This window comes from Mustela nigripes, chromosome 4 (assembly GCF_022355385.1).
Source record: "Mustela nigripes isolate SB6536 chromosome 4, MUSNIG.SB6536, whole genome shotgun sequence".
In the NCBI taxonomy this organism is placed as follows: domain Eukaryota; kingdom Metazoa; phylum Chordata; class Mammalia; order Carnivora; family Mustelidae; genus Mustela; species Mustela nigripes.
The window spans coordinates 74,447,146-74,473,422 of NC_081560.1; the positions used below are offsets into that span (position 1 = coordinate 74,447,146).

The following is a 26,277-nucleotide window of genomic DNA, read 5'->3' on the forward strand; positions in this document are numbered from 1 at the left end:
ATAGGGAAGAAGACTCATTAGCATTATAGGTTTACACTTGGCTTCTGCCACTTGTCAGTTGTTGGAACTTAGATATCTACTCTAACGGATCACTCGTGGAGAACAAACCCCAGTCTTTTTACCCCGTTGGACTGATAGAGGAGGTCTGTTTGAGTTGACACCTGAAGATGAATAACTAGCCCATAATCAATGGAACACTGGACTGGGGCATCTGAGAACTCAAATGCCGAGTGTCCATGGAAAGGAGTTCGCGCAATTATAATTATATACATCAGCCAATAAAAAAAAAAAAAATTGTCCAAACTCTGCATTGTTTCTATTCCTATCTGCTTGAAACTTGACTCCTGACTTACGAGCCTGGTTGATAAAAGGCAAGAAAAAAAAGTAAGTTGTTTTTAAATGTGATGTGACAATGCAACGAGAATGTGGAAGCAAGAATCCAACAACAAAACATGCATCAAGAGATGGAAAGATAGTGGGGAAGATAGAGGTCGAACTGTTATCTATGGTGGTAGAAACTACTGATTTAAAATGTAGCCAGTGGGACCGCATGAAACTGAGAAACGTATAGAATTGTTGAATCATTATGTTACACACCCGAAACTAGTTTAACAGCGTAAATTATACTTGAATAAAAAAATTAAAACATAAAAATTCTCAAGATCAGTTTTTAACTTACAGAAATGACAATTTCAAATCTTTCAAGGCAATGCCAATTAAGAGATCATTAAAAAAAAAGAGAGAGAATCACTCTTTTGAAAAAGAAATGACTCAGTGATTTTTGCACAGTTATCATGGGGAATTACAATGATGAAAGACTGCCATTTTTCTATTAGGTTTATATTGGAGAAACCAAGATATATGAAAGAGAAGGGAAATAAGTGCACAAGCAGTGAAAAATCACAGCTGAGCTCCCTTTTGTAGGGGCAAAAACGTAGAAAAATTGTACTCTAGGTAAGAATGGTTTCATAAAGGAGAAAATCTTATCCCTGTATAAAAGGTTAATTTAATTTTGCATTTAAAAAAGACTTCTGGGGCGCCTGGGTGGCTCAGTGGGTTAAGCTGCTGCCTTCGGCTCAGGTCATGATCTCAGGGTCCTGGGATCGAGTCCCGCATCGGGCTCTCTGCTCAGCAGGGAGCCTGCTTCCCTTTCTCTCTCTCTCTGCCTGCCTCTCCATCTACTTGTGATTTCTCTCTGTCAAATAAATAAATAAAATCTTTAAAAAAATAAAAATAAAAAAATAAAAAAGACTTCTGGATATGCCCTATAAAGTCTTCCACTAACTTTGAGCAAAGCCCTTGTTAGGTTACCAAACCTTACAGCTACATGTCCCCATTTTCTCTGTTACAATCCATAATTGTGCCCTGGAAGTAAGTTCCAGGAATCTTGTGGACTTGGGAAGGAAAGAAGAGCCTTCCCCTAGCATTCTATGGAGGGGAAGTAAACAGGAAAGACTTCATAAAATAAGTATCTCCTAAACTTTATGAAACAGACATGTCACAGGTCCTATGGTTTCATGCTCTCAGCTGAATAGGTGAGGTGGAAAAACACTGAAGATAGAAGATTCTGATTATAATTCAAATAAAGAGCAAGGACTAAAATGAAATGAAGAACCTATGCTACATTTCAAAGGAAAAAGACTTAGTAACAGAATACAGTTGGCAGATAACATGAAAAGATAAGACCAAGGGTGTTGGCCTACAAGATGAGCAAAAAATGTGTAACTGAGATACAAACAGGGTATTTGTAAAGGGAAATATACAGAAAATAATAGTTAAAATGGTAGCATTTTAAATTGAAAAGGGTAGAGGTACATCCAAGGAGAAGAGTTATAAACAGGATTACAATTATAACAGGAAGTCTTCTGTACAGAAAAAATAATAAGCTGGAATGTTAATCTTTTTCTTCTTTGTCAACACCAACAAACTGATGGTATCACCTTGAGCCTTAGATTGAGAAGGAGTCCAAGTCCATGGCTGGCATCAACATGGAGGTCTCCATGGCCAATTGACACCAAGGACCAGCCACCTGCCCTCACAGAAGATGGCACTAAGCTACCTGGGCACAGAGACAGAATGAGCAATCTGCACAATGAGCACAGAGCCTCAGCTTTGAGAGGGAACTGACCAAGGCCATCAGTAGAGATTTGGAAGAAATTCAGGCAGATCCAGAGTCACAGAAAGCAAGGAAGAAGAGAATGCCATCGAAGTATGGTCAACACTATCACGGTCTGCAAAGCAGTAAGGAGAATGAGGCCAAGAACAACCACTGGACTAGGCAGGGACAAGTTCCTGTGTGCCTTGGGAAGGACCATATCATTTCAGGGAGTGATGAAGTGAATCCCATGAGGAATTAGTCAGTTTTTATGTACCACAGAATTAAGGAATCATTAAGTCACCTCTCAGCCTCCACTTTTTGGGATAACTCATCAATGTATATAATTAAAACCACATCATAAGTTCGGATAACACAAACCTTGGTGGGGGGGAGGTACTGTAAGGTTTACTTTTTAAAAAATTGAATAACAGTGTTTTCTCATCTTGTTTTTAAGTGATGGTTACAACTCATATGAATGCAATTTTAAGATATGGTATTATTAATTTTTATTGTAAAAACTAACAAATTCACATTAAATTAGGAAAACCTTATAAAAGAATTTTCTTAAAACAGTCATCATTACACAGAATCTGACATGTGTTCTTAAAGTATTTATTTATTTATTTAAAAGATTTTATTTATTTGACAGAGAGAGACACAGTGAGAAAGGGAACACTAGCAAGAGGAGTGGGAAAGGGAGAAGCAGGCTCCCCGCTGAGTAAGGAGCTAGACGGGGGACTCAATCCCAGGACCCTGGGACCATGACCTGAGCCAGAGGCAGACACCCAATGACTGAGCCACCCAGGCACCCCTTAAAGTATTTAATTAATGCATCAATACCCCTCTACCCTAGGTGGACAGCGTAGGGATTGCTGAAAGCATGTTTGAATTGCGTGCATGCTTTGGTTTCCTCTTCCATAAATTATAGACAAAAATATATAAATAAATAAAAGATGTCTAGGAAGATATCCAGGTCCATGGTCTGACTGACTTTCAATGGCACCTGGCTAAGAAGAAGCCATTCCAGAAAAGAAACCCTCATTTCCTCTTCCAAGAGTTTGAGATGGCTATTGAGATATCCTCATTAAATGAAGAAATGACACTTGCCAGTGCACTCTGGCCCTTTAAGACCACAGACAGACTGATTCACTAGGCACCATGGAAACGAGAAGAGAATACTCAGGACAGCTGGCAGCACCCAAGACACTGGCAGTTGGAAAAGTGATGGAGGACAAATGGGACTTCAAGGACAGGTAAAAAAGCAAGAAGCACTTGAAGAAGAAAAGAAAGGTTAAGATGACCTGGAGAAAAGAGAAAGAGATTCATAAGAAGAGTAAGTGCAAAGTAACAGAATTTATTATTTGATACCCACAATGACAACAAAAGGAAGGCAAAGGGTCATTTCTGACATTTGTTGATAGGAAAAAAACTCAAAGAATCAAAATTAGGTACTCCCAAAATCGACTGTTACTAGACAAGCCACAGTATTAACATCTAGTATCCCGAGTAAAGATGAAGGAAGCCAATTAGGATGTAAGAATTCCCCAGATTTTTTTTTTTTTTTTTTTTTTACTGACCAGTTAAATTAAAAAATAAATAAATTACCATAAAATATCACTTTTTTTAAATTGACAAATCAAGGACAATCTGTAATTACCATTACATATAGGAAAATACATTTTAATGTGAAACCAAAACTAGGGTACGTGACTGTGAGCGATTCACTCCTGTGTGCGTGTACACGTATGTGCATAAGAGCACATGTGTGATTCAGAAAAAGGGGGCTGAGAAAAAATTTTGCATAAGATGAAAGAGAAAATAATAATGCAAACAAAAACAGAGTTAACTTGCTCTAGAATACGTGCTTCCTTCTCCTCATCACCAGTGTATTACAGTTTTTTCCTACAATGCGAATGTTGTTTCATTGTAAACTTTTAAACAATCTCTATAATTTGCATCTGGTTTTAATGTTATCTTTTATTTCAAAGATGGTATTGTTGATAATACTGGGAAGGGATTCTGCTATTTGCTAGCATTTGACAAATAATAAGACTTTTTTTTTTTTTTTTTTTTTTTTGGTAAGAAGAAATAAAACAGTTCACCTCTTCACTGAAGAGGTATCCTGATAATGTAAACATCGTGGTAGGCTGAAACCTGGAATCATCTGGAAGAACAAATAGGGTCCATCATGACTTTCCCAGGCCATATCAGAAAGCCCAACAAAAGGGCTTTTCCAGTGGAATCTCCTCTAATGCCACAAATTCCACGTGGCAATTTCTTACATCTTCAGGAGGAGAAACAAAGACTACAGCTAAAGAAATTCCTTCTTCATAGGATGTTTCTAGTGGCCGAGCTAACAGCAAACACAGAAAAAAAAGATATCGCTGACTACTATGAACAAGTGTTTCAGTCAATTTTAAAACATCACCTAGGAGAAACAGTGACAGGGTTTTTGCTGGTATATCCTACTTCTATTCTGCATATCCTTGAGAGCTCCAGCGGTACACTTTATCGAATTCTTTTAGATTATCTGAGTCATCAAAAGAGTGAAACAGAATTCTTTATCCGAGGGATGAGAATTATCGTTGTGTCCCATAACATCCCAACCAGGCTCTTCATGCAATGGCATATTTCAGTAATAAAAGTTCCAGTCATGTATCTCGATGATGTGACACAGACACAATCCGTGGAAGAGGTCATCACAGAATTTCTCACTCAGACTCATAAACTGGCACTCCATCTTTTAAAGACAGTTAAAGTGGGTGCTAAAGGACCGGGAGATAATCTGCACCAACTTGCACCTGAACTGCTCATCCCAGAACAAATAATAAAGTACTTATACAAATCTGAAGAATTCATGGATCCAGAAACTTTCATAAACACATATAACAAACCCATACATGTCACTTTGGATTCCGAGGTGATATGGCCTGCTCCGACTTATTTCTAAGACTGAGAGAGGTGTGGTGGATGGGGTCTGATCTCTCAAGGAATTGATGCTACTTAAATAAAAGGAAGGAATTTCTAAAGTTACTCTCCTCTTAAAAAAGAAAGGACCAGAATGCCACAATATACACAAAAGTAATATATTAATCTTCGCAGAGCATGTTGAGCTGAACTTTAAAATTAATGTTTGTTCTGATATTAAGTTCAACATGTTATTTTAATAGGTGGAGAGTTTTAATAAGCTCATAATTTTTCAAATGTTAACATCATTTTGATGAAATGGCTTAATTTTTTTAAGAAAAGTGTAGATAATAAAGGGCAAATTCAGATTCTCATTCATTCTTTGAGATTTTACTAATTTATTTGACAGAGAGAGAGTGCACGCACAAGCAGGGGAGTAGGAGAGGGAGAAGCAGGCTCCCCTCTAAGCAGGGAGCCAATTCAGGGCTCCATCCCAGGACCCTGGGATCATGACCTGAGCTGAAGGCAGACACCTAACCAACTGAGCCACCCAGGCACCCTCATTCATTCTTTCCACAGTAAATGATCATCAGCCACCACATAGAATCAAATTTCAGGAAAATCCATTTTGTTCTCAGAATATAAAATTTGGAGGGAAAATACCATCATTGAGTTGCTTGCAACCTAAGTTTAGAGGCAAGTATATGTAAAAGTAAATATGATATGGTATGATCATTATTATAGTTAGCAGTATGTAGGAAAGACTTGAAGGAATAATCTCTATGTGATTCCAGAATTCAGAACACAAAACCTAAACTTTGAAAAGAGAAAAGCCCATATATTCTGAGCTATATAATTAAGAATTTTGAGGCCATTATAAAAGCTGAAGAACACAGTAGCTTTCTGAAACAGCCAGAAAATATGTTGTCAGAAGGCACCGTATTCTTTTAATGCAAAATCATTTTTTGAGCACCCTTCACATGACAGATATTTGCCAGATGTTAGGGATACAGTAGGGTACCCAGAAAACGTGATTCTTGCTCACTTGTAAAATATTTATAAATGCTCCCGCATAAGATATACAGATTGGTTATTTTTTTTTTCAATTTACTTCCTATAAAACAATGACCTGCAATTTCTGCATGACCTATTTTAAGTTGTTCTCTCCCTTCTTTCATGGGATCAATTACCTTTTGAATTATTTAGAATAATGTAATTTGTTTAAACTATTAAATGGTATTAAATGGTATTAATATCTTGATGACTTCAGCGATATTTATCCAAAATTATTTCAATATCTCATGAAACAGATTTCCTAGAAGAAACACTGTGTATCGTTTTACATTTTTTTATTATTATTATTTGATTTTCAGTCTCTTCGGGAGAAAAAAAAAGCAGTATCAGTATACAACTCAAATTTGTTACATGCAGATAATTTGTCATCACTTATTCCATATCAGAATCAAATTTTGGGAAAGATTGCTTCTATTTTTAAATTTTGTAATATAGATTTAGAGACAGAACAGCATTTTTCACTCTTATCTGCACTTGAAGTTCTGTTCATTTAAATTTAGTAACAGAAAGGGTACAATTTTAGATTAAACATGAAGTAATTCTTCTGGTTAAAAAAAAGTATATAACTTATAAATGTTTTTATCAATTTAGCAAATACTAAATACCTCATATTCATCAGCAATGTGCTATTTACTATTTACTCTGAAATGTGAAAAGACACAGGCATCCACCCATTAAGAATAAACGTTCAACAACAAAATGAGTAGAAGTAAAAGTAAATGCTTTCCAGGCCAAAGTAGGGGGCGGGGAAAGACATAGAGAAAAGACTTGAGGAAATAAGCCCTGATCTAGGCTTGTGGATGTGAAGAGAGGCTGGGGAGGGCAGATGACCAAATTTAGGAGAACAGAGAACAAGCAGAAACAGGAAAAAGAAAATGAACCATAAATGGTCATTGAATCAGATAGAATCCCTTTAGCAAGGTAAATTTTGTTGTTTTGGAAGGGTATTTTCTAAAGTTAGCAAATGAAGAGAAGTGCAGTCTACAAATAAAATTGTACATTTTTTTTAAATTTTTTTAAAGATTTTATTTATTTATTTGGCAGACAGAGAGAGGAGGAAGCAGGCCCCCTGCAGAGCAGAGAGCCTGATGCAGGGCTCGATCCCAGGACTCTGGGATCATGACCTGAGTTGAAGGCAGAGGTTTTAACCCACTGAGCCACCCAGGCGTCCCCAAAATTGTACATTTATCTATATAAAAGTACTGCACATTTTCCAAAAATGGCCATGGCAATATAATGCATCCCACATGCTCTTCTTAAAATGTGGCCTTAATATTCCTACATGTCATGGGGGCCTCTAAATCCCCTCCCCTTGAAATCAAGCAGAACTTTGTAATTTCGTTAACCAAGAGAGTACAACAGAAGTGATCCCATGTGACCCCCCAAGGCTAGGTCATAATATATGATCATTTCAATGCTAGTTCTTGGAACCTAAAAATACACTGTGAGCAATCTATCATGGTTTTCCAGAGGACATCCCCAACAGAGGTCCCAGCCAAGAGCCACGGTCACCACTAGACATGTGAGTGGGTGAACCTTCAGGTGTTTCCAGACTTTAGTCTTCCAGTCAACCCTGGATTTCAAGCCAGGACAACCAACACTGTGTGGAGTAGCAAAGATGGTGTGTTCCCCCTGAGCCCTGACAAACTGCATATCTGTGAATGAGATAAATGACTGTCATGGATTTAATCTCCTGTGTTTTGGATGAATGATTATGTAACAATCTGGAACAATAATATATATGTATTGGGAATAACTTTATATGCAGATATATAAAGTTATTATATATATTTATTATATAAAGTTTTATATATATATATATATATATATATATATATAACACATACATATATATGTGTGTGTGCATATAATTTCATATCATTTAGTTTTCATTCATCTATGCCAGTAATATTTACTAAATTTCTACCGGCAAATATTTACTAGGGGGCCAAGCATCATGCTTGCCACTGGAAATACAAGTAGCAGTAGAAAGGTATCTTCCTAACATAGACCTAGCACACTGCTTATGATCCATCTTTTATTGGTCTATAACACTTGTAGATATGAAAAGTACTGATTGAAAATTAATTCACTAAGCCAAAGAAAAACATTAAAAAATAAGATTCATTTTTGGAGGAAGATATAGAAACGATCTCAATGCTAATATTACTGATTTACATAGTATACTGTTAATTTACATTTGAAGGATTCTTGAAGTGTCCATTATGAAAATAACTGGAAGAGAAGCTCAAAGAGACTCTAAATAAATTAAACTACTTATATAGTTATTTATCTATTTTAGTGAGCACAGGAGAATGAGTTTATTCAAATGAAAGTTAGCCTTCCTAGAAGTCATGTTGGGCAGGTTTGTACTTATTTTTCAGATACACCATCACTGCTGAAAACATTTTGTGACTTTTATGACAGATGAATGAAGGTTTATAAATCAAAAGGAGTTTAAATATTTTGGCCACATCTAGTTTTTTGATTCCCAGATAATATATACTCCAACTTGATTGGTGACCTTGATATTCACTCTACATTCATAAAAACATCTGTTGTTATTTTTTTTTCCTATTGCAGTCACTCTCAAAGGAGTATCTGCTGTCATCAAACATATTAAAAGAATGTGACACTGTCTCTAAGGGGGAACAGCAATATGTTTTCCAAAACATAGTGGTTGCATTATTGAGGTTCCTATAAAGCTCACTAATATCATGTCTTTAAAAAGGAAGACGTGTGGTATATGTTTAGGTATATTTGATAAAATACAGAAATGTTATATATAGACCTTACAAGTGTAATTTAATTTGATTAAGTCAAAAACTGTGACTTCTTAAACCTCAGGTAGTTCTCAACCCAATGAGAGTTAGTTTCCTTACAGTAAAACTTTCTATTAAGCTAAAGTACAGACGTTAACCCAAGCAGAAAATGAGTATTTTAATACTGAACATGTAACATTCAATGTTTGAACATGGAACATATAACACATACAAATCCAATGAACATGTAACATTTAAACAGGTGAGGCCAGTGCCGTGTTCTTTTATTTCGATATGGATATCTTCGCAGTAGACTGACATGCCAAGGCTCTTCTGTTCATTTCAGAGTAACCAAGGGCTTTCAGGAATGTTATAGTTTTCATGAAGGTTAACTAAAATAATGTTATCTGGAGGGAAAAATCCTCCCAGGGTGAATTTAAAATCTTTACTGTCTTCATTTTAATTAAAGAGGCATCTGGATTCCTTCATGGAGAAGTACTACTTAATACAAATAGATTTTTACATTCAGTGACTTTATCACAACTTTAGTGACACAAAACCACATTTCAATTCAGTTAAACCTATCTCTAGCAGTAAAATTCCCCCAGCTTCCACGAGGAAGAAGGAATGAGACAGCCTATCACCAACTTTGAGACTATTTCATACTGTAGAAAATGATTTAATGTAGAATTAGAGTTCTCCCCCTTGTGGTCAATTATGTAAATTTCTAGATTACCTGCTGATAGGTAAACTATGCACAGCAAGCACAGTGCATAGTTTTTAAGAGAATATAAAGAGAACCCCCAAAGGTACTTTTCAAATGTCTGCTCTAATCTCCCTGTTTGGCAGATAAAGATTCTGAGACCCAAAGACCTGAAATGTTTTTGCCAACAATGAAAGCAGGAATTGATAACGGAAGTTTCCTATTGCAACCTATTTTACATAATTAGTTGTAGTCATGGGTAAGGGGTCTGGATATAATTCTGAGTGGTCTCTTCACTGTGGCACTATATCCCTCCCGCGCTCCAGCCCTCCATCAGTGCCTTCTCCTGAAGTCCCCCCCGCATTTCCACAGGCATCTCCCTAGGCTTGAGAGAATGCGTCCTGTACCAGTTGACTCTCTTCCATTGATCTGCTCCCCGACCTGCACTCCCTGGTGCTAGAAAACGGACCACTCTCCACCCAGTTGCCAAGTCAGAAATCTGAATATTGCCCCAGTTTCCCTTCTTCCTTGCTATCACTGACAGCCAATTGGTCCAAGCTCCACCCATTTTGGGCAGACAGGATTTCTAGTTGTCTGGCTTTGTTTTAGTGCTCTCTTTAGGGATCTCCCTCACTCCAATCTCCTCTTCCTCCTGCTAATCTATATGGTATTTCTATAGTGTTAAAAGTACTGTAGCACAAGAGTTAAGAGCTCCGCCTCTGGGGACCCCCTGGGTGGTACAGTGAATTAAGCTTCTGCCTAGTGGTTTCCACTCAGGTCTTGATCTCAGGGTCTTGAGATCAATCCCAGCCCTGGGCTCTGTGTGCTCCACTGGAGCCCACTTGGGACTCTCTCTCCTCTCCCTTTGCAACCTCCCTCACTTGCTCTCTCTCTCAAATAAATAAATCTTTAATTTAAAAAGAGAATCACCTCTGGTATCCAACACAAGAGTTCTTGGCTCAAGAACCTGGAGAGCCGTATTTCATTTCTTCACCTCTCAACACCTCGGACTCCTCACCTACAAAGGGAGTGTGATAACAGTATCTACATTATAAGTTTGATTAGGGGTGTGCTGCATGAAATAATGATATAATAATCCTGGCATATAATAAGAACTCAATAAATGTCATTCCTCCCATCAAAATTCTTTAACGGCTTCCATTCCACCTCCAGGATAAAAAAAAAAAAGAAAAATCTATCATGATCTGCAAAGCTTTGATTCCCAATATTCCTCCTCTCTATCTCTATTCTCTTTCCTCACTTCTCTTACCAAAATTCTGCTTATCAATCAAATCCTATTTCCTCTTTGAAGCCTGGCAAACTCAAGAAACCCACACTGTACATGGTACTCAATCACATTCTAGCAATTCTCCTGTCGCAGGGATGTTGTCTATTTTCACACTCTTCTCCCCACCAGTGACTTGTAAGCTATTACCCTGGGATTTGGGGGTATTCAGATCTTTAGTGTATCGTGTTTAAAAAGAGGCTATTAAAATATCTGTAAGAATTTTCCTATAAAGTTAACTTTACTTTCACCAAAATGATTATGAAATATCAATATATTAAAATGTTCCTATGTAATCAATCGGGTTTTGTCATTGTCCAGGAAGCTTTTTAAAATAGCAAGTGAAAAATATAGTAGTTGTGCCTTATCTGAAGTTTTCAGTTTTACCCACATATTAATTTCTTCCACTTTAATTTGGAAGGATACTAAGAATACCTTCTGGAAGTGATTCAGCAGAACTTTAGTATTTATGTATTACTATTCACTGAGCCAAGTATAGAAACTCATTCCAAATTCACTCGATTAAAAATAAAAATCCCCTTTCCTATTGGAGTGTCTGAGCAAGCTACTAGCAAAGTATACAACCTTTATTCCATATTTTAAAGATGTATCCTTTATTTTCTTTGAATCTTTTTTTTACCGGCCACACTTACCTGTTCTTTGAGAGATATGTGCTCAATAAGGCTAATATTATGTATCTTTTCTTAGGTTATTATAAAAGTGAAAATTTGTTTCCATTTTAATTTGCAGTTCATACTTCTAATCTCGTTCTAAAATACTAAGCCATTTTTAAAAATACTATTTATAAAAGAGTGCATTAAATGTAAAGCCTTGACTTATTGAGGAAGAAATAAATGTCTGAATACCGAACACATTTACATTTTACCAAAATGCGTTCCAGAGTAATGACCTCCTCAGGGATCTCTCTCACTCACATCTCACCTTCCTCCTCTCTCTATTGTTTTTACTAAACTCAGTTTATACTAGACTTCACTTTTTGAAAAGACAAATCATAAACTACTCTACAACAAGGTTTATTTCATCATAGATAAAACTACACACCTTGTAGTATTTTGATTCATCAATTCCTCACTTTCATTCCTCTATAGGGACAATTCCTGAGCACATACTCTGTTCCAGCCAAAATCAAAATGACAAAATGAAAGATCACGGAAGTGAGATGACTGACTTTTGTTATGTACTCCATTACCAACTCATTATGTGGCCCAAAGCAAGTAATTTTTTTCTTTTGGAGTCTCCATTCATCTACATCATAGAACCTCTGAGCATTATAAAGTCCACGAAGCTCTTCAACTGTATCCAAAAATGTGTTTCAAAAGAATGACTTGTCTGGGGCGCCTGGGTGGCTCAGTGGTTTGGGCTGCTGCCTTCGGCTCGGGTCATGATCTCAGGGTCCTGGGATCGAGCCCCGCATCGGGCTCTCTGCTCTGCAGGAAGCCTGCTTCTCTCTCTCTCTCTCTCTCTCTCTCTCTCTCTCTCTGCCTGCCTCTCTGCCTACTTGTGATCTCTGTCTGTCAAATAAATAAATAAAATCTTTAAAAAAAAAATAGAATGACTTGTCTTAGAATCAGGCAGGAGGATAGGATTCAGATGTATGTATTAAAATGTTGAGAGGTGCCTCAGGTGAGTCAGTAGCTTGAGTGTCTGCCTTCGGCTCAGGTCATGATTCCAGGGTTCTGGGATCAATCCTCACATTGGGCTCTCTGCTCAGTGGCAAGCCTGCTTCTCCCTCTCCCTATGCCTGCCACTCTGCCTACTTGTGCTCTCTCTCTCTCTCTCCTCCCCTACCAAATACATAAATAAAATCTTTTAAAAGAAATAAAATGTTGAAGCCTGATGTCTGAATGAATGAATGTCTGAATTCATCCACCCTATCTGTGGGCAATATCAGTATTTCCCTTTAGAAAGTCCACCATGGATGCATTCATTTTAGTGCAAAGATGAATGGGAAACTGAAAAGCCAGAAATCTGTATATTAGATTATGACATCTAAATAGCATGTTTGGGGGCACCTGGGTGGCTCAGTGGGTTAAGCCGCTGCCTTCGGCTCAGGTCATGATCTCAGGGTCCTGGGATCGAGTCCCACATCGGGCTCTCTGCTCAGCAGGGAGCCTGCTTCCTCCTCTCTCTCTCTGCCTGCCTCTCTGCCTACTTGTGATCTCTCTCTGTCGAATAAATAAATAAAATCTTTAAAATAAATAAATAAATAAATAAATAGCATGTTTGGTAGCCATGTAAAGTCAGGGGAAACAGAGAAGAGAGGGACATTTTTCTTTAAGGCTGATGGGAAGCTGTTGACAATTTTAAGTAGGGCATAATCAGACTGGTTTGCTACTGAGTATAGAATGGACTGGCAGGGGACATGTTGGTGCAGATAGGCTCCTTAGGAAGTTGTTACAAGTCTCCTGGCAAAGGATGATAATGGATAGAACCAGATTAAAGACTGCAGAAATGGATCTAAGGGGACTGATCTGAAAGATAATCAGGAGGTAAATAAACATAGGTTCTGAAGGAGAGAAAAGTGTCAAATATTTTAAATTTCTCGTTTTTACAACAAGAGGTTACCATTCCTGAGGTAGGGAATATATAAGGAGTATAGAGTTTATAAAGGAAACTGGGCTTTTAATTACAGACATATGACAGCTACATCAGTTTGGAATAATTATTTATACTTCTGTTACTAACATCTTTTGATGAGATAGAGAGAACATGCATCATATTAAATCTCATACTTTGTTGAAGTGGCTAAGTACTAATATGCATTTTCTTCCTTTATTTAAAAAAAGATTTTATTTATTCATTTGACAGACAGAGATCACAAGTAGGCAGAGAGGCAGGCAGAGAGAGAGGAAGGGAAGCAGGCTCCCTGCAGAGCAGAGAGCCCAATGCGGGGCTCGAACCCAGAACCCTGGGATCATGACCTGAGCTGAAGGCAGAGGCTTTAACCTACTGAGCCACCCAGGCACCCCCTAATATGCATTTTCTGATATAAGTAAGTAACTTCCAAGAAAGTCAAAACACTGTGATAAGTTAAAATAAATTAAGCTAAAGGAAAAATTGTCCCAACAATAGTAGAGTCTGATACTCACCATCACAGCTATCCTTATTATTGTATCTGCATTCAGTGGAGCCAAATATAATACCAGTAGCACTTATTGAGCTCCATTCCTTCCCTTAGCCAAATAAAAGTCATTCAAAACATTACTAATTGTTTATTGATTGCCACATACATTTATTGAAGGCCATGCCGTTGTCATTTATTGATTCATAGTTATGTGTAAAGGGCACAAACACATAAAAGCCTCCATAGAGTCTTTCCCAAATTAATTGGTATAGTATTTATTTCATTTGCAAGAAAAATTGAGGTCAAAAGGAGTCCTTTGGCATTCTATGAAAATGTTTTGCCCTCTGTTTCTCTCAGTTGGTTATAGGACAACATGACACACACCAAATTTTATTCTCTCTCTGAATTCAATCATTCAGCAGGTGTGAACTGAAAAACTGTGGCCAACACTTTTTCGGGCATGGGGGTTTGGAGGTGTAAGGCAATCATGAGTAAATAAGCATAATTTCTACCTTAGAGAGTATGCAGTCTCTATCTCCCTCTGCCCTAGACACACACAAAACTAAATAGTTATAACTATAGTAATTATATTAATTAATATATAATAATATATATTTATAATTACTGTTATCATCTTGGCAATGGTTTCTTAACTTTCCCTAGTGTAAGGATTAGGGGATGCCTCTGAAGGAAGAAAGATACAAGGATTTCTGGAAGTTGCATAGAAGTGAGCCAAATAAAAGGCAGGGAGTAGGAGGGAGTGTTCCTGGTGGAGGATATATTTATGTACACTTGATCAGAGGGATGTGCTAGCACCCTAAGACAAGAAGAACCATACTGTGCTGAGAGATGTGAGAGAATATCAATAAGGCAGGACTTGAAATACAAATGGAATCATGAGAGATGAGATTGGATAGCGAGGCATGGGACCAGATTACGTGGACACTTAGAGCTACATAAGTACCATGACTTCATCCCAAGTGAATTGGGACACAGCGTTGTTTTAATCAGAGAAATGCCATGATTAGCTATGCACTATAGAAGAAAAAGTAGATCGAATGACAGAAAGATCATTGGTGACTTGGAAAGACTGACCTATGTAATATAATGGAGACAGAGCAGGATATAGTATGTTGAGGAGTGAGGGCTGAGTGAGGAAAGAGAACACAGTATAAACACTGAATTGAGAGAAGAGATGAGAAGTATACTTGGTAACAAGACTGGATAGACACATCAGTTAGGAAGTTATTACAATAATCAGGGAATGAGATGACAGGATGTCCGTACAAAGATAATAAGCAGAATAGGCATGTGCCATTCCTGAATACTGGCAGTACTGGAAGAACAGTAGCTTGGGGATGTGCAGGGAGTAAGAGGTAGTTTTCCATTTTGAACATGAGGAATCTGAGGTGTCTTCAAAGCATCAATGTGAAACCATCCAGTAGAGTTTTGAACATATTCTCTGAAGCACTGGAGATGGGTCTGGTAGAGATAGAGACTGGGCATCATCAGAGATGATGACCGAGGATCATCTGATGACAGGAGTAATCCTGTCACCCAGCACAGGACAATAGTGAAGAGAGAAGATAGTCTACTACCCTGAGAGATGCTTAGGGAAGAACAGGGGCCCTCAAAGCAGTCAAAGAAGACATTATTTAAATTGCCCAGAAGCAGAGAAGGAGAAACAGATCAGGCAGTGACATGAAAGCCAAAGGAAAGGAACATTTTTAAATTTTTTTTAAATTTTTTTAAAGATTTTGTTTATTTATTCAATAGAGATCACAAGTAGGCAGAGAGGCAGACAGAAAGGAGGAAGCAGGCACCCTGCTGAGCAGAGAGCCCGATGTGGGGCTTGATCCCTGGACCATGGGATCATAACCCGAGCCGAAGGCAGAGGCTTAACCCACTGAGCCACCCAGGTGCCCCAGAACATTTGTTTTAAAAGAGAGTACTCAACGGTATCAATTGTTGTCTCAAAGTCAGGTAAGAAGAAGAATAAAAAGTAGACCGAATGACAAAAAGATCATTGGTGACTTGGAAAGAGGGACCTATGTAACATACTGGAGAAAGAAGCAGGATACAGTAGATTGAGGAGAAAGGGCTGAGTGAGGAAAGAGAACATAGTATAAACTTTTCAACAAGCTCGGCTGAGTTATTTGTTAGTGAATTTTCAGACTGTTTGAGAATGCAAAGGGCCCTCTGGAGATGTTAGAATTTTTACTAAGAGGAAGACCAGTAGTTTCTTCTGATTTCAAGAAAGGAATTTATTCTCTTATGTGAGATTAACATCCAATGACAGCCCAAGGGGAAAAGAGCTCTACCCAGTTTTGAATGGCAAGGTCCTCAAGTGACAATTTGTACCGTTCTGGAAAAGAATGATTGCTCAATAAACATTTGTTTAGATAAATGCACTAATCTCTGGGAGAAACCTAGCTTTGCAGAAAGTAACTTTAGAATATCCATGAGCTCTGGGGCACCTGGGTGGCTCAGCTGGCTGAGAGGCTGGCTCTTGATTTCAGCTCAGGTCATGATCTCAGGGTCCTGGCATTGAGCCCTGCATTAGGCTCCAACCTCAGTGGGGAGTCTGCTTCAAGAGTCTCTCTTCATCTCTTCACCCTGCACATGCTCTCTCTCCCTCCCTCCCTAAAAATCCTTAAAAATATTTATTTATTTATTTATCTATCTATCTATTTATTTATTTATTTGACAGAGAGATAGAGAGCAGAAGTAGGCAGAGAGGCAGGCAGAGGGGGAAGGAGAAGCAGACTTCCCGGTGAGCAGAGAGGCTGATGCGGGGCTCAATCCCAGGACCCTGAGATCATGACCTGAACTGAAGGCTTACTCTTAACCATCTGACTCGGAGCCACCCAAATCTTTAAAAGAATATCTAGGAACTCTGATGTTACACCTCAAACTTTGGGTTATTCCATTGGTATTTCCCATGATCAAACTTTTATAGTTGATTGCAAATTATGCTGTGTCTTTTATCTACTTTATGGATCAACCCCATCACATTTGTAAATTTTGCTCTGGCCGTTATCCAGACAGACTGCTTCCTCCTTTGCCCAGTCAGGGCACGCTAGGAAATTGCAAATTGGAATCAAATCTCTATTTTCCAAAGTAATGATTTTAAAGAGCAATAATGCATAATCCAAAATGATGGTGAATTCATGAACCATTTATCTCTGTAATGTATATTCATTAAATTTGACTATAAGTACATCTTATATGTCATTCATACCAAAATAATAAAGCACTTCAACTGAAATGGCTCAAGAGAACTTGCAAGCTTTTCTAGTTCCTCTAGTTCTGCTTCCTACTACAGCCTGTTGTTTCTATCACCTTTCATGTTTAGGTGACTCATTAAAATAATCTAACATACCATTTTTTTTTTTTTTTTTTAGATTGGAGGAGATAATCTAGTAGCAGCATTTCCTTATTGTTGCGATCATTCTTTTTTTTTAAGATTTTATTTATTTATTTGGCAGAGAGAGAGAGAGATCACAGGTAGGCAGAGAGGTGGGCAGTGGGGGAAAGAGCAGGCTCCCCACTGAGCAGAGAGCCCGATGCGGGGCTCAATCCCAAGACCTGAGACACGACCTGAGCCGCTTAACCCACTGAGCCACCCAGGCACCCAGTTGCCATCATTCTGTATGGCTATATTTCTCTGTCTCTGTCTCTCTGAAAAGTTTCACTCACAAAAATAAAGAGACTAGCATAATGAACCTGGATATCCATCACCTAACCTATAACAAAGATTAGCATCTCTTTTTAAAGTTTGTTCTTTGTTAAGTGACATGACTATGATCTCTCTGAGATATTACAGATCAAGAAAGGACACAAATATGAGACTAGAAGGAGTTTCAGACATTGTCTACTGCAGTCTTGTCCCTTGGACAAGTTGAGGCTCAAAGCACAGCACTGAATGATGGTTAGGCAAGAACTAGACATCATCCATGTCTTGCTTATCCCCTCAGATGAAATCAAGACTACATCTCTACTGCCGGATTATTGGTACAGAATATTTCCAAAAATCCACACATTACTAAATCCTATTTTCCACCATCCTACAGTACACAAACTATAAGCAAGAACTTAAAGTGTTTTAAAGTCTGGCGTATTAGGCACATGGTTATTGGGTTTTTTGTAGGGCTAAACAGATGACTGATGGGTTGTAAGAAGCAAAGAAAGTTCTCACCTTGGTTGTTTTTCAACCAGGACGTCATCTGTGAGTGTGCTCCATATTTATCTTTTTTAAGAGATGATTTCAGGAATTCCTGTATTCCTTTCACTACACACAAGGGGAGGTAATTACCAGTTTGACATTTTCACTTTTGATCTTCTTGCATAAGCAGCAAATGTTTTTGGAGACCGAAAGATGTTCAGGGCTTTCAGATAATATTAAGTGGAAATGTGTGTAATGTTTTCCTGAAGAGTCCTCTTGCCTGTGAAAACTGCTTTGTGGGATCATTCTTCTGAGGGCCGCTAACTCGTGTCTGCTGCTAAAGATGTTGGCTCAGGGTAGTGTACCATGTCAGAGAAATTAGAAACCCATAGCTTCTGGGCAGGCACATTCTACTAAGAGAACTGCCATTTCTTCTCTCTGGCACTACCTGGTTCTTTTTGCTAATATTAATCAAATGATAGTTGTGTAAGCACAAACAACTGGTTTACAAATGACAAGAAGACAACGTTTCCCCTTTCTTATCATAGGAGAGATAATAAAATACCTCTTTGATGACAATAACTTCCAGATGGTTAACAGGAACAAAGTGCTTGCATAAATAGAACTACATCATGTGCATATCTAGAATAGAATTATAGGCTAGACATATTAGTGTCCACACACACAAACACACGTACATGAGTACATAAACAACTCTTTTAACCCAAATTAGAGAAACCAGTTAAAATTCATAAAACTGGGGCACCTGGGTGGCTCAGTGGGTTAAGCCTCTGCCTTCGGCTCAGGTCGTGAACTCAGGGTCCTGAGATGGAGCCCTGCATCGGGCTCTCTGCTCAACAGGGAGCCTGCCTCCCCCTCTCTCTCTGCCTGCCTCTCTGCCTACTTGTGATCTCTGTCAAATAAATAAATATAATCTTTTAAAAAATAAATAAATAAATAAAATTCATAAAACTGCTCCCAGTCAAGTGGGAGAACCAGGGATTTAACTATCAAGGTTTAGCAGTGCAATACAAGGAAATCCGTCTGTATAAATTAGATCATTTTTCTACCAGTTATGTCCTCCCCACCTCCTCTTTTGACTCCCATCTGAGAAGCTGCCCATGAATCTCTCCCAGAGTGTCTCCTCCCATAGCTTTTGGTGTGGGCCACAGACTGAGTGGTCCTGTTGCCCTCTCTCCTACCCAATCTCTCTCTCTCCACCCGTTCCATTACATGTGTGCACATGTGTGCACATGTGTGCATACACACACACACACACACACACACACACACATTGGGTGGACTAGTCATTATCACTACCCAGAGGCAGTGAGAGCCCATTTGTAAGGCAGCAAATATTCAGTGAAGCTGAAATAAGAAACAGAGATAACTATCTGGAAATACAAGAGATAGTTACCTCAACCCCAGATTGCATTTCTCAGCCCTGACTGAGGTCCTAACGTTTTCCATGCATGAATCCTTCCGCTAACCAATGTTTCTCTTTTGCTTAAGTCAGTGAGAGTGCTTTTGGGTTTTTTGTTTTGTTTTGTTTCCCTTGACGCAAACAATTTCTTAGCAGCCTGAAAACTGGTTTTCAAAGTTACCTACTCACACGTAGTACAGAGTTCTAGATTTCTATTAGAAGAGTCATGTTCCAATCTCTTACTTTCTGCTAGCTGTGACATTAGTGAAGTTATAAACCTCTCTGAGCCCCAGTTTCGTTGCCTGTAAACTGAAGGAACATCCAATACGAAATGAGATAAATCATACATGAAAATAACCAGTAACTCAGTAAGCGCTTACTGAATTCCTCGGAGTTTAGAGTATGCGCTGCAAGTTTGCAGTTTTCATAATGCAGTTATGACAAGAAGCTTTGCAACAAGGACATAAGATGGTTTGAATTCTGACCAGCAGCCTAGGGAGACCTCAGGGATGTCAGGCCAATTAGTCAAGCTGCTGATATTCTGTAGCAAGGATCCAGCAATCCAGAGATCTTCTAGAAAATCCCCCAGCAGGATACAATATGGGGAAAGTCCTTTAGCTGGCTCTTGCTCCTGCTCTTAATATTCTCTGGAAGAATCTGAGCTATACTTTGATAAATACTTAAACGCTGATTCAGACAACTGGACTCCAATCACTTAATTAACTTTTATTAATATGTGTTATGAATACCCTGCTTATATTCCTCAATAATAATGTGAACATTAGAAAATCACTCACCACTGTAATTAAATGGTTTAATATACTTATGAAGGGATTTATTATTATTATTTTTAAAAACTCCAATTCTAATAAGATGAAAATGGACTATGCCGGTTTTATGAGTTTTCTTTCGATTATATGTTTCTAAGAAGAAGTTGGTTGCTTAATCACACGTACCTGAAGGAATAAAGTAATAACACCATTATGCCTTGTCACCTGACATACATAAATTGATTTTTAATATTCATACTTATGAGCAGAATTAATGTAAGATAAAATAAGAAAAAGTACATAATAATAAAGGAAGCAAATAAACATTTTTATTTCCTCCTATGAAGAGAGATAATTTGGGGTTTTCACCTTCTAGAATTACATTATTTACCATTTGCATGAAATAAAAAAAATATTTAAATTACCTGCTTCACTTTGGAGGTGTTATGCATTTGTAGCATCTTTGGGCTCTTGGAAAAATCCCTTTACAGTTTTGCATAATTGCCAATAACAAGAGTTTTCACCATTAGTTTTTTACTAAAATCTGAACATTGATTGTACCTATACATCGGCTGCTGTACACATGAATATTTTGCCAAACTTCTACCTGTTAATCACATCGTGTGTGCAGAAACACACATTTTATGTTTACTTGAACTTTATATTTTTGTTTTGACCCATGTAAGTAACTAAGATTCAGTGAATGAATAAAAGAATGACCAAGGAGACTGAGTTTGAGTGTCTACCACACTACAGACCCAGACAGCACCCAGGTGCTGTCGTTTACCTGGATGAAGAAGACAACAGAGCCTATGGCCAGGAGACTCAAAGAAGGAGAAACAGATACGTGAACCAACAAATGAAATGCCATTAGGTTGTAATAAAGGAATGTGATCATCTTGGTGGCACAGAGAGAGTATCATCAATTCTCTATGAAGTGGTCTCACACCTGAGCCCTAGAATCTGAAGGTCCTGGATCCAAGCCCAAGGATCCAAGGATCCAAGGATCCTTGGTCTAAGGATCCAAGCCCATCTCTGCAACTCACTGGTTGTGAAATGGGGAGCCTCATCCCACCTGCAAAGTGGAAGACAGCAGTGCCTACTCTTACAATTGTTCTAAAGATTAAATAAGACAATGTATGAAAGGCTTGTTTCGGCCTAGGATGTCTGACATAAAATGAGTGCTTTTAACCTGTTACTATGATTGCGAATTAGGGGGGTATTTAGAACAGCAGGGAAGCGTCATGGAAGGTAGCTACAGCAGTGATCAGGGGATAAAGGAGAGGACAGCGCGCAAATCACAAAACCTTCCTCAGCCTCTGGCCTCTGAGGGACAAATCAAGGCAGTATTGGTGAGTGGCCATTGGTTCAACAATTTCACACCGTTAATGTGTACAACACACTCACGGGCACCATGTTCAATTAAAGGGCATCCCCGCCTTCCCACCCACCAGCCAGCATTCTGATTCCGTCAAGTCTAGTCCGGGGACCTCAAAATCTATAGCGTAACCCTATTTAGAAATAACTGATGAAGATGAGCTCTCCGGGCCATTCTAGTTCAATTTTACTACACGTAAGTGAATTGCCATATTTGACTTAGAATTTCACAGTCTTACTGTTCATCTTTATATTCTGGAATCAAGAGAATGTGACACATACACACACACAAAAGTACTTTGTACTGATTGCTTTGAAATGAGCCACGTTGATGGCCTTTTCTAATACACTCACAATTCTGAACCCCAATTTTTTAAAAAAATGAACCATAATCACAAAGATCTGAAATGTCCTCTTCTAGGACATTTGTCATGCACGTTTATTTGTACAGTGTGTGTCTCCATTCTAGACAACATGGGCCCCTTATTTGCATCGGTAGCTTCACCAGCTCCAACACCAGACACAGTTAATCAAGAAGCATTTTGTTTTCAGAAAAATGGAAAATGCTTGCCTTCCTGGGCAAAAGGCAGAGGTGGTGAAAGAGGTGTAGCACAGGGGTAGACTGGAGAAATATTTAGGAAGTAAAATGAGCGGAAGTACCAGTCTGTTGAGGGATTAATGGAAAACACTCAAGTTTGAAGCCTCCAGGGTTGGATGAAGATGATGTCCTTAACCAAGGAAGAACCCCCTGGATGGAAGATTAATTTAGTTTTACAGATTATGGGTTTGAGAGGTCTATGAGAGAGAAGAACCAGTGAGTAACTAAGGGTGTGTGAGAACATAACATTCCAGAAGCAGAATAATGGCTCTGGTGGATGCCTGTGAGCAAATTCTCAGAACCTAAACTCTATCTTACATGACAAAAGGGTCTTATCAGATATGATTAAAACTAAGAACCTTGAGGGGTGGAAAGGATAAGGGATAGATAGGCCCAATCTAACCATAGGAATCCTTTAAAACAAAGAGTTTTTTCCCATCTCTGGAGAGTCAGAGAATGAGTGAGAGGAGAAGAGCTTGCAGGCTTTAGAAATGAAAATGGGTAGCCTCAAGCCAAGGAACACAGGCAAATTGTAAAAGGTGGAGGAGGCAAGGAAGTGGATTTTGCCTTAAAGCCTCCAGATAGGAAGGTGGCCCTGCCCATACCTTGATTTTAGTCCAGTGAGATCCCTATGGGACTTACAGAACTGAAGATTAATAAATGTATTATTTTAAACCATTAAGTTTATGGTAATTTGTTAGGGTGATAGGAAACTATATACCTGAGATCTCCGTGGAACACAACATTTGGACCCATTCTTTGGATTTCTGTATAACAGATATAAAATAATTTCCTTCACGAGTTAATGCTCCTCCCTCCTAGTTTCTTCAGTCTCAGGGCATGTGGTGTAAATGCAGTGCTGGGTATTTCTCTGTTGTTGATCAGTTCTACTCTCACCACTCCTCCTCTTTTCTGGGACTGGAAGCTGAGAGCTACAGCGGACCCTTGCACAACGCAGGGCTTAAGGGTGCCAACCCCAAGCAGCTGACTGTGGAAGGAGCCGAGATGCCCTTCAACAGATGAACGATAGAGACAATGTGGTAATGTGGTACATAAATACAATGGAACATCATTCAGCCATCAGAAACAGTGAATACCCAACATTTGCATTGACATGACATGGATGGAACTGGAGGGGATTATGTTAAGTGAAGTTAGCCAAGCAGAGAAAGACCAGTTATTATATGGTTTCACTCATCTGTGGAACATAATAGCAAGAGCATGGAGGGCAATAGAGGAAGGGACAGAAATGAAAAGGCGGAGAAATCAGAGAGGGAGATGAACCATGAACGACTATGCACCTGAGAAACAATCTGGGGGTTTCAGAGGGGAGTGGGGGGAAGAGGTGATAACGGGGTGATGGGATTAAGTAGGGCACACATGTGATGAGCACTAGGTGTTTAACTAATTTAACTAATAAATTTATTATTTAACTAATAAATCCTTGAACACACATCAAAAACTAATTATGTACTATACAGTGGCTAACTGAACAAAATAAATAAATAGAAAATCTATATAACTTTTGACTCCCTCAAACCATAATGACTCTTAATCTACTGTTGAGCAGAAGCCTTACTGATAACAGAAAGTCAATTAACACATATTTTGTATACATATTATATACTGTATTCTCACAATAAAGTAATCCAGAGAGAAGAAAATATTAGGAAAATCATGAGGAAGAGAACGGACATTTATAGCACTGTACTGCACTTAGTAAAGCAAATCCGTGTATACATGGACCAGGCAATTCAAACCCGTGCTCTCTGAGGGTCACTAGTACTCTCTGGAGATGTGTCAATGGCATATCCACAGAGTTCCTCGCCGGCCAGTTTCTGCTTCAGTCTGTCAAGGGAAAGCACTGGCAGCAAAATGGAAGTTAGAATAAGGAAAGAAGCTATGATTCTCTTTCTTCTGCTTCTGCCTGAAGCCACATGGGCATCTTGGCACTCCTAGGTTCCAGTGGCGGTGGCAACAGGCACCAGTCAGCTGCTGGCCAGGGCAGGCACCGGCCACATGGGCAGGGAGGCCTGCAGAGAGAGGGCCTGCAAACTCTTAGATGACCACAGTGTAGACCCCTCCAACGCCTTCAGAAGCAGCAGTGGTGTCAGGACCAGCAGAGTAAGGTCTCCAGGTTTAGGGAATACCATTTCCCCTTTGCTCCTCTAGCCCCAGGGGCAAAAGCGACTTCCTACAATTACTAATCTCTAGGTAAACAGCACCTTCCCCTATTCTCTTCCATAGGCTATTCAACACATTTGTAAAGAATTCCTTGCATTGTGCACCCTCTGAAAAGCTACAAATGGTTTCTGTTATCCTGACTAGACACTGACACAAACGCTTTTTGTAACAATGATATACATGGACTGAATATTTTCTATGTGTGCCAAAAGCAGAATGCATGTGTATAAGAATTTGTTCTACACGCGAGCCTTAATATTTGCCCATAATGTGAATCTACATATACCACATGCCATCCTTAGTCACACAGTATTTTCCTCTTTCAGACATTTCACTGTAGTAGGTTTTTATTGGAAAGAGAAGGTAATGGACGAAAAAACACCTGATTGGTTCATTAGAATTTCCAAAGTCAGAGACAGATATTTAAACTCATAATGAGGCTGGATGCTAATCAGCACAGAGACAGCAGCTTTAGATTAAATACCTGTCCCTAACAGAAAAGAGGAGAAAAAAATTCCTTCCACAAGGCAGCAAGATCATAACAACAAGTCATCTACTTAACTCGATTTGCTTTGACAAAAACAACAGGAAAATGTATCATTGTCATGAATTAAAGTCGCATCAGGAAAGTAGGGCACACTGAGCATTTTCATTACGGAAGTTGTGAAAACATGGGGCTGCTACTTGCAATGGCTTTGTTAACCACAAAGCTATCTGGTCTCCATGCCCATGCTTCCTTTCCCACAAAGACACAACTTGAGTAAAGAGCCATCTGACAGAGTCATCCAAAAGGACAACAGTTTCGACAAGGTGGTATGAAAGTGCCAAGTTCCCAGTCAGTGTGGAGACATGCTAAGAGGTCAAGGACACCTGTCTATGACAGAACAAGCCAACGGCTCGAGGAGTAACCATCAGCTGCCTTTCACCATGCATCTGCTAAGTGTCAAACACTGTGCTAAGCAGGTAATATTCCTTGGCTCGCTCACATCTTACAATGGCCCTAGAAGACCAGTAATATCCCCAGTGAGCAAGCTGAGCATCGAAGTGGCAGAGCAGTCATGCAGCTAGTTAAAGCCAGAGAGGAAGGTCAAACCAATGTGGCTTAGCTACTCCTCTACACTGAATACAAGAAGGGGAAAATGTCCTTAAAACTTCAAGAGTGGGAGGGTTAAATGCATAAAATAAGACAAAATACATACATAAAGAGCACAACAAAACCCTATACACAACACAGTTTCTATCTTAAAATGTGAAATAAATAAAAACACGCAACTTTTGTCACCAACCAGCACTGGGAGGGACTTATCCTCTAGCGAGCACAGATGCATTTCAGAGATCTAAAGTGATCATCATTGCATTGGGTCTTCAAAGTTATCATATGAATTGTCTCTAATACCTTTGACCAAACTTCCTTGACAGGAGTTTCTACAATTGGTTCAAAATATTCTGTTTTTTTTAATAATTTTTTTAAAATGTTTTATTTATTTATTTGACAGAAAGAGGGATCGCAGTAGGCATAGCAGCAAGCAGAGGGAGAGGGATAAGCAGGCTCCTAGCTGAGGAGAGCCCGATGTGGGGCTCAATCTCAGGACCCTGGGTTCAGGACCTGAGCCATCCAGGTGCCCCTGATTCAAAACATTCTTTAAAACTTCCATTTTCTTTGTTTTCTCGATGGAACTGTTATATACCCTTAAAGCAACAAAGCTCTCATTTGGCCAGACTACCCCAAATTACCCTAAGAGAGCAAAGAGGAATATTTGGGGTGAACTTTAAATCGTATCATTCCTATCCATACATCTATGAAGTTAATTCTCAGTTCTTCTCTCCATATAAGAAAGGGCCTAAT

At 38.8% G+C, this 26,277-nt stretch overlaps 2 protein-coding genes across 2 annotated transcripts in view; one reads left to right on the plus strand and one right to left on the minus strand.

Moving 5' to 3' along the window:
- Nucleotides 1-26,277, minus strand: part of ZNF804B (zinc finger protein 804B) — a 512,984-nt gene that overhangs the window by 473,891 nt on the left and 12,816 nt on the right. The gene's annotated exons all lie outside the window — the stretch shown is intronic.
- TEX47 (testis expressed 47) lies at nucleotides 4,158-5,048 on the plus strand. The gene has a single exon (XM_059395756.1). The coding sequence runs from the start codon at nucleotides 4,287-4,289 to the stop codon at nucleotides 5,046-5,048; it is 762 nt and encodes a 253-aa protein (XP_059251739.1). The 5' UTR covers nucleotides 4,158-4,286.